This window comes from Ceratina calcarata, unplaced genomic scaffold (genome assembly GCF_001652005.2).
Source record: "Ceratina calcarata isolate Rehan_Ccalc_2016 unplaced genomic scaffold, ASM165200v1 scaffold543.2, whole genome shotgun sequence".
NCBI classification, from domain to species: Eukaryota; Metazoa; Arthropoda; class Insecta; order Hymenoptera; family Apidae; genus Ceratina; species Ceratina calcarata.
In genome coordinates, this window is record NW_017176600.1 from 1 (window position 1) to 8912 (window position 8912).

Here is an 8912-nt window from a genome sequence, read left to right on the forward strand (position 1 = left end):
CCGGTCTGTTGTGTTCGAGTCAGATCCCTGCTGGGCTTCGGCAGCGGCAAATAAAGCGAGAGGGGAAAAGAAACCGCAGAGAGCGGGAAAGAGTTCGAGCAAAGCGGAAACCCTCGAGATCGGAAGGTTTGCCGCTTTCCTCGGTCTCTTTCCCGCTCTCTGCGGTTTCTTTTCCCGCCAGTTTTGCTTTGTGTTTCTTACTTTTCGGCCCAGTGCCTTTCGGGCGTCAAAAATTGCAGACGCGTCCCGTTTCCGAAGCCGCGAGGTCCCACAAAGCCAGAATGCAGGACTTCTCCTCCAGGGATCTCAGAATTTATACCTCGGCCGGAAAGTGGGGATGACACGAGCATGGTGGCGACTGGTACTTGATGGGGGTATACTAAGCACGCATTCGCGAAGACGCATAAGGAGAATAGTAGTGGGGATCGAAATACGGGCGAAAAAGAGGGGAAGCCTGTTCTCATCTTCCCGTGCTGTCTCCCACTGCTTCTTTTCTGCCCCACTTAGGTTACCTATGACCATTGGGGACATGTCTAATAATGCCATAGGTAAGTGGGAGGGCACAGTAGTGGGGAGAGCATGGGAAGAGGAGACGTTCTGCATTCTGGCAGAGCTGCATGTATAAGGCTGCTACTCTTTAGTAATCTTTCCTCGGTGCTAGCTGCTAGCACTTAGCTATTCAGGAGAGACACGAAGATATCGTACAAATCCTCGTAGATCAGAGTGTCGATATAAACTTGAAAACTGAAATGGGTGAGACTCTGCTTCATTTTGTTGCGCGAGTAGGAGAAGAAGAAACTCTCCAGTTGCAAATTGAGGGAGGAGCTGACGTAGATGCCAAAAACAAAAATGGAGTAACGGCGCTGCACCTAGCCATTCAGGAGGGACACGAAAATATCGTGAAAATTCTCGTAGATCAGGGTGCCGATATCAACTCGAAAACTAAATGGGGCGAGACACCACTTTATTGGGCTGCGCGAGTAGGTCTAGAAGACACTCTCAGGTTGCTACTCGAAAGAGGAGCTGACGTGCATACGAAAGACGAAAATGGATTAACGACGTTGCACCTAGCCATTCTGACAGGACACCAACATATCGTACAAATCCTCGTAGATCAGAATGCCGATATAAACTCGAAAACTGGAATGAATGATACACCGCTTCATTTTGCTGCGCGAGTAGGAGTAGAAGAAACTCTCTGGTTGCTAATTGAGGGAGGAGCTGACGTAGATGCCGTAAACGAAGTTGGAGAAACGGCACTGCACCTAGCCATTCAAAGGGAATACGTAGATATCGTGAAAATTCTCGTAGATCAGGGTGCCGATATCAACTTGAAAAATAAATGGGGCGAGACACNGTGAAGCACATCTTACATCAGGTAACTTAAATTTAAGAAACTTTGGAACACTCATAAGGTCATTAATTTGTACCCAGTTATTTCGTATCGGTCTCATTTAAGTGTTAGGGATCCGGGTTTAGAACAATAATAATAATGTCCCACCAAGCCGAAGAAGAACGAGAATCGTAGATATCATAGAAGGTTTGTCTGCTTTTAAAAAAAAAAATTCTTTGATAGTGTTCACTGGTTTTATTGTTAATAATTACCATAATGTTTTAATCTGTATAAAAAGGCACTACTCGATCTGTTGGAAATCGCCAAGTATCCGCTGGCTGGTGAAAAATCGATAGCTTCGGGCATTAGTATATTGGTTTGAAACGTTGGAAAATTCGAAAAGACTGTAAACGATGGCAGATGCATCATTTTGAACGCGTTATGTTTCTTGTCCGAAGCCATTGCCAAGATTTCCGAGTGAGCATTAAATTTTAGGCTGGTAATTGACGTCGTAAAGTTGAAAACGATCTTCAAAGGAACAGGATGTTGATTGTTGAGGACCTGTTCGACGTTGTACAGATTTACTACGCCCTCCTTGCTACCTGTCGCTAAAAATTGACCACTCGGAGACATCGCGACAGATGTACAAGATAAGCATCCATTGTCCACGGCTCGGTGAAGACATGCACGGCCGTTCACGTCCCAAATATACATTTCGTTGCTGTCTTCAATTCGACAGAGAAGAAAAAGAATTAGGAATGAGCGTACGAAACTGAAATACACTTTAGCAGAAGACTTACCGCCATGTGTAACGAGCCTTCTACCGTCTGGTGTAAAACACAACGTTCTGCACTTTGCGTTCATCTTCAAAGTACTGATCAGTTCGTTGGACGAGGCTGACAGTAAGTAAATTTCACCTGATCGTCCGCAAATGGCTAGCAATTTTCCATCCGGAGATACTTCGTATTTCTAAATAATTCATTTTGAAGAGGCCTTATTATTGTCTTTCGACCGAGCGATCATCTTACGCACCTGCATGTTGGTTATCCCATGTGGCAACTGGATTCTGTGCGTCTTTCCACTTAACAAATTATACGAGTGACAATGGGGATGATATTGTGAACCGACTAAAACCTCTGTGCCGTCTCTTAAAAACTTTGCTGAACTAATAGGAAACTTCTCGTATCGCATCGTGTGCAACTTATTATTTTCAACACCGTCGACCTGTAATTATCTCGTTGATCGTTTCTGATTCACAAAATTGAAAAATAATAGTTTCCGACTGTTTCGAACCTGAAAGAGAGACAGGATTCCAGATGAACCTGCGACAAGGGCCACGGTAGAAGATGGATGAAATTCAACGCTCGATACGACAGGCCCTTCCGTATGTGTTTCCTTGTTGATTGGTGTCAATGCTTTTATATCGATTACACTCTTCGGCAAATTTCTCATTATCGCTCTCTCCAAATGACAACTGTGCTAAAAAGTGTAACCGAAAGTTAGACGTAGGTCAGCAGTAGACGAATGGAATTGTCTTACCTTTAATATATCATTGTCCAAATCATCGGACGACTCTTTGTCAGTTTTATTAAGCTCAGCCCATTTTGGAGTGCCTACCAACTGTTTATACTTGTTACTCAAATAATCTTTGTATAACTTTTCTGGCACATCGTCTGCTAGTCGACGATTTTGCGCTTTTGCAGCATCTTGTACACTGAGAAAAGAACACAATTCATTTGTAGTACAGTTTGAGAGAGTACACATTTGAGCATGTGTGAGGGAGTTTCATTCATACGTACGAATATTGAACGTCGTCTTCGTCAACCCATGCTGCTCTCTTTCCGTGTTCTTCACTGTGTTCATTCGAATCATCACATGCATCATCTATAGGAGCGTCATAGTCATTTTCTTTAATATTTGGTTGAACGAGATCTTCCTTGTCGATTAAATTGTTTATGATGTCACTGGGATCACCAAACACGACTCTCTCTAATCTGTGAACACACAAACATTATATTTATCTAGAACTGAGAAATTTATTTGTAAACATTCGTTTATGCTCCATCATTGTCGACATACCTGGCCTCTTCTTTTGGGTTGTACAAATTTTTCTGCTTTCTCTTTAAAGGCTCACTAAATTTTCGTTTGTATAACGTTCTCGTACGCTCGCGCCTTCTCAACGTCTTATTCACTCCCTCTCTTCTATTTCCTAACATGCTCCTCTTCATAGTGAATTAACTGTTTAATTTAAATTCGATTACAAGCAGTGACGTACAGAAATAAATAAATAAATCACGCTTCTCTTGCGTTTTTCAAAGTCGATTCCTCAGCCGACCACTGTTATTATCGTTAACCTCTTCGTTGCCTTTGTTAAGAGTATACATCAGTACGTACAGGAGCGACAGCTTCGTGCTTTGGGCCTTTTGGGGCGTGCGCAGTAGAATTTACTAGTAGCAGCCTAGTACCGTACCTATCATTAGATCCTAAGTGTGAAGACAGGCTTGGAATTTAAGAAATTTTGTTAAGAATAATTTTGGAAAATTAAATATTACATTATCTGCGTGCATGTTATTTAATATAATCATTTGTTTCGTTTATTTGAAAATACAAACAATGTTTCTCTGTAGTGCGCCAAATTCTGTCAAAAGTTGAACAGCATGCACGGGCTTGCGATCACATGGCATCCCTTGCTGTGACGTCACTCGCGTTCATGTTGCCGCCAAAGAAGCCTTCCCCCGCGGTAGAGGTAAAAAAAAGTAGTGAGGGACAACACGGGAAGAGGAGCAGCGAGAAAATCGCTCAATACGGCAACGCTGGCAACGTGGAAGAGAAATCCTGCATTCTGGCCAGCGCACAAAAGAGGTTGAAACTTGTTACTGTTTTCTTGTTACGCTTTCTTACTTTCTTCGTGGAATTATTGTTTTCATTATTACGATGAGTGATCGCGTGAGATCAGGTAAGATATGTATTTTAACTACACATTATGACAATGATAAGTTAAAAACTTATATCAATCTTGTCATCATATACTAGTTATTGAAATCAACTAATAATCCGTACTTAAAAAACAGGCAGTGATAGTGGTATGACACCGCCTCCGACGAAGAAAGCGGCTCGTCGACAGCCATTCTGCCTATCCTGGTTGGAGGAACCTGAATTTTCACCTTGGCTGGCAAGATGCGAAGACAATGAATACAAAGCCAAATGTCTTGCTTGCAACAAGACGTTGCGAGCTGGAAAGAACGATTTACGGAAGCATTCCGGTACGCAAAAACATTTAACCAGGCTTCTAAACACGAAAATAGAAACCTTGGAAGAAAAATGTTCATCCTCATCCTTGCTGTCGTATGCTGAGAGGGTAAAAAGAGAAGAAATTGTTTCCGTTCTGGACATAGTAGAGCACAGAAGAAGTTTTTACTCGTTCAATCATTCTGCTGAAATGACCAACCGAGCAGAATGCGACTCAAATATCATAAAAAACAAAAAATTGAAAAGAACGAAAATTGTCGCAATTCTGAAGAATGTATTGAATAAAGCTGTCGTTGACAAGGTGACAACAATATTAAGAAGCATCCCGTTTTCAATATTAGTGGATGAAAGTACCGACATGTCAGGCAATAAAAATCTATGTATTCTTGCGAGGTACATGTATGAAGGCAAAATACAAACGTACTTGCTAGATTACTTTCAACTGAAAGATGGAAAAGCTGAGTATCTGTATACATGTTTTCAGCAGATTATGGAAAGATACAAATTGCCTACGAGCAACATTATTGGAATTTGCATTGATAATGCAAACGTTATGTTAGACAAGCGCAATTCGTTTGTATCCGGTTTAATAGAGGATAATAAGAACGAAGTCGCTATATTTCCATGTATTTGTAACTCAATGAATTTAGTAGCCTCTTATGCATGTGAATGCCTACCGAAACATGTTGCGAAGTTATTGCACATGTTATATAATTACTTTGCCAATAGCAATAAGAAACAGCAAGGGTTGGAGGAGTTGCAAGAAATAATGAATATGACGAGGCAGAAGATGCGTGAACCAGCCAAACCTAAATGGTTGACTTTAGCACAAAGTGTCGAAAGTGTGGTAAAGCAATGGGACACTTTATACGAATTCTTTGCTGCAGAAATAAGTAAAGATGTTACACTTTGTGGGGTCCATAATTCAGTGACAGCTATTTTCAACCATTTGAACTGTTTATATACCAAAGCATACTTAAACTTCTTAAATTATATTTTAAAGTTGATTCATCAATTTAATACATTGTTCCAGACAGATGAGGTCCTCATACATTGTTTTATGGCGGAGTGTGATCGATTTTTGCGTGTCATAGCTTTTAATTTCATGCATCCACAAATCGTAGATAGGGACGATTTACATTTAATAGATCCGTGTAATGTGGGTAATTTGTTACCCATACAATCTATCACTATAGGTCATGAGGCAAAAAATATTATACAGGAATTGAGAACTTCAGGAGATGATGATAAGGAGATAAGAATTACCGAATTCTATCAAAATTGCCAACAATTTTATCAAGAACTTTTTAAAGGAGTTATTCAAAGACTACCATACACAGAATCATTCATGAGAAAATTATCATTTTTAATACCAGAAAAGGCATTGAGTCTTAACAAATGTGACGATGATATTGAAATAATAGCCAAAAAATTTAAATCAAAAGTCAACGTAGGGGACACGATGACAGAATGGCGCATCATGACATTTCATTTCGACAAGGAATTGCGTGAGGAGATGAAGAAGTTAAACGTGTGCGAATTCTGGGAGAGAATTAAAGAAGTAGAAGACTATGCTGGCAAACAAAAATTTAACAACATGTATACATTAGCCCAAATATGTTTATCTTTACCACATTCAAATGCGGAAATTGAAAGACTGTTTTCTCTAGTCAATGAAGTAAAAACGAAAGATAGAAATGGTTTAAAACCTGAGACAGTAGCTGCGTTGACAAGAGTTCGTTTAGATTTAAGAAATACTAATACTACTTGTACAAATTACCCAATCACACGTGAGATGCTGCAATTTGACTCTAGTATATACGAAAGGAACAGTTTTTCACAAGAAATAAGCAAAGTAATTATTCAAGATGAAACTAAGAACAGCGATTGAAGTCTAAATGTCTATATTAATATTTTTATGTACAATAATGTTCTTACTAATAGTTGTATTGATAAGAATAAATTATTTTTCAAGATTCGTTTCAATTCATTTTTCTTTTACAAAATAAAACCATTGTTCATATACTAAATGAATAACATTTTATAGAAAATAAATTTCATATATTTATATATTGTACGTATATTACATCTACCAAGTATGCTTTACATGAAGTATGTAATTCCTGTTAATATGTATATGGATAACACAAAATCAAAATCATTTGTGAAATCCTTTGTGGATGCAGAGTAATTAGAAATTGAAATTGTGCATCGTGCATTACACACGTGACGGCCGGTAGGCGCATATCCAGGGGTAAATGGGGAGAGCACGGGAAGAGGAGAAATCCTGCATTCTGGCAGTATTGCTAAGAAGGATCATCAACAGATAGTTCGAATTTCAAATACGTGACGAAATAACGACACGCATGCGCTCTGCTGCTGTTAGACAAATCTTCCTCTACAAGCCGCCATGTTGAATTTGCGCCTTCATTCACGTCTCATTCCCTGAATTACAATGTTTTCTGGTATTCTGTCTATAAAACCGTGTTGCAAAATATATATTAAGTAAATTTAAAAAATTTTTTTTAAAAATTCTTTTAAACTAAATAAATTTCGAAAAAATGTCAACTATCTGTATGAAAACATGATATTTATTCATCGGTACATATCACCACCGGCTTGTCAACATTCTTAATCTAAACTATCTCGTTCTTCGTTCATAACAATATAGAATTAGAAACTATCTATGAAATAAACGTATAATTAAAATCACAATTGTTAAATCGTGTCTGTGCGCAGATAAGAACGAGTGAGCGCGGTGAGCGCGAAAGAGAGACGTAAGCAGACACAAGACGGCCATTGGTTGAACGAAGAGGTAGCGATCGAACGTGCGGGTAAGAGAGGGAGATGCGCGGTTTGGTTTGGGCAGTCCGTGGTCAACAAATGGTCGACATGTTCCATCAACGATGCGGACGAAGTGTGACTTTGACGAACAACAATTGCACCGCCGTTAGAGACTTCTCGGAATACAATTATGGACTGGTACTCAGCGCGGAGCCGCTCAAAGATGATCAGCTCTTCGAAGTCCGCATCGATAAAAAGGTAAGACGGCAATATAGTCTCGGTTCGTTGGTGTTCATATCGACAGTTCTCGCTTCTGTCAAAAAGCTTTTAACAATGTTTACGAATCCAGATGTTCGAATCTTTCGATTCGCCCTTCGCTTATTTAGAATTCATCCGCGTTCCGTACTCCTGTCAAAAATTATTATACCATTGATAAATACGCGTTGCAAACGTTCGCTGTTTGTTTACAGGTTCTGACAATTTGGTCAGTTCACTGCATGCATCGTAAAATGAATAAATTGTCGCTTTTCCGATGCGTAGATGCGCGATGTATTATTGGTAAAGAAGTCGAAAATATTAAAATTGTTAGACTGCGGATCTTTATGCAAAATAAACCATTTTTTATGTCAGTGTAGAAAATGAAATATAAATAGGAATTTCTTTTGTAGTTTAAAAATCAGAATTTCACTTTTGATATTTTCTTTACTCCTAAAAATAACGTTTGTACTTTCAATTTAGAAAATGAAATATAAATAGGAATTTCTTTTGTAGTTTCAAGAACATAATTTCAATTTTGATTCTTTTTGTGTCATTCAACATTGAATGAATTTCTTATATTTACTGTACATATTTTTCTATAAATACATCAAATTATATTCACTAGTAGAGTTTATGCAAAATAAAACATTTATAACTTGTATTTAGGAAGTAAAATTTAAATAGGAGTTTTCATTCTAACACTAGAATTATCAAACCAATAAAAATTGCTGATTTTGAGTGGAGAAATGCATGTAGAGAAAAGAGTCTATAGTTCCAGTGTTCAAAAATCATAATATGATTTTGCATCTTAAAACTCATAACTAACATTAATATTAAATAACCAGTCCTTACTTCATCGATTTCGAAAGTGTTGTGCAAATGGTTGTTATGTTGAACCATTTCTGTAAGTAGAATTGCTAATGTCAGTAAGAACTTTAGAATTATTTAAATTAGAATATCTCCTAAACCACTAGCTTTCCGAAATACATATTACTTTTTTTGTTATAAAGAATGTCTAGTTTAATGTGTAAGAAAACTTCATTCAATTTGAAGTAATAAAGTTGACTTTCATATCTCCTAAGCACCTCCACCTGCAGAAGAGTTATGTACTCCATGCAATGTGTCCCTCAAAACTAAACCACTCTTTTTTTAAATATTCTGTCCAATCTCAAAAAATGTAGAAGTTATTCAGGTATCTTGCCTTAGACGATTCACCCTGTATATCTCAATGCTGTTATATAATATATAATATGTTTAATATTTATATCTCAATACTATTACATATTTT

General features: G+C 38.1%; 4 protein-coding genes across 4 annotated transcripts in view; 3 read left to right on the forward strand and 1 right to left on the reverse strand.

The window, feature by feature from the left end:
- Positions 1–196: 196 nt before the first annotated feature.
- Positions 197–1361, forward strand: LOC108628851 (putative ankyrin repeat protein RF_0381). Its single transcript, XM_018031054.2, has one exon. The coding sequence runs from the start codon at positions 750–752 to the stop codon at positions 1359–1361; it is 612 nt and encodes a 203-aa protein (XP_017886543.1). The 5' UTR covers positions 197–749.
- Positions 1362–1573: 212 nt separating this feature from the next.
- LOC108628854 (U3 small nucleolar RNA-associated protein 18 homolog) lies at positions 1574–3756 on the reverse strand. Its single transcript, XM_018031056.2, has 7 exons — positions 3413–3756; positions 3133–3327; positions 2873–3047; positions 2627–2812; positions 2366–2557; positions 2134–2302; positions 1574–2058 (listed from the first exon to the last, which is right to left on the reverse strand). The coding sequence occupies exons 1-7, from the start codon at positions 3559–3561 to the stop codon at positions 1595–1597; spliced, it is 1530 nt and encodes a 509-aa protein (XP_017886545.1). The 5' UTR covers positions 3562–3756; the 3' UTR covers positions 1574–1594.
- Positions 3757–3949: 193 nt separating this feature from the next.
- Positions 3950–8912, forward strand: part of LOC108628853 (neuralized-like protein 4) — a gene marked incomplete at its 3' end in the record, with an annotated part of 19764 nt that continues 14801 nt past the window's right edge. The window contains exons 1-2 of the mRNA XM_026816788.1: positions 3950–4195; positions 7322–7624. Of these exons, the coding sequence (XP_026672589.1) occupies positions 7430–7624 (195 nt within the window). The remainder of the gene's footprint in view (positions 4196–7321; positions 7625–8912) is intronic.
- LOC108628855 (uncharacterized) lies at positions 4189–6558 on the forward strand. Its single transcript, XM_018031057.2, has 2 exons — positions 4189–4289; positions 4405–6558. Exons 1-2 carry the CDS (start codon positions 4268–4270, stop codon positions 6471–6473), a joined length of 2091 nt encoding a protein of 696 aa, XP_017886546.1. The 5' UTR covers positions 4189–4267; the 3' UTR covers positions 6474–6558.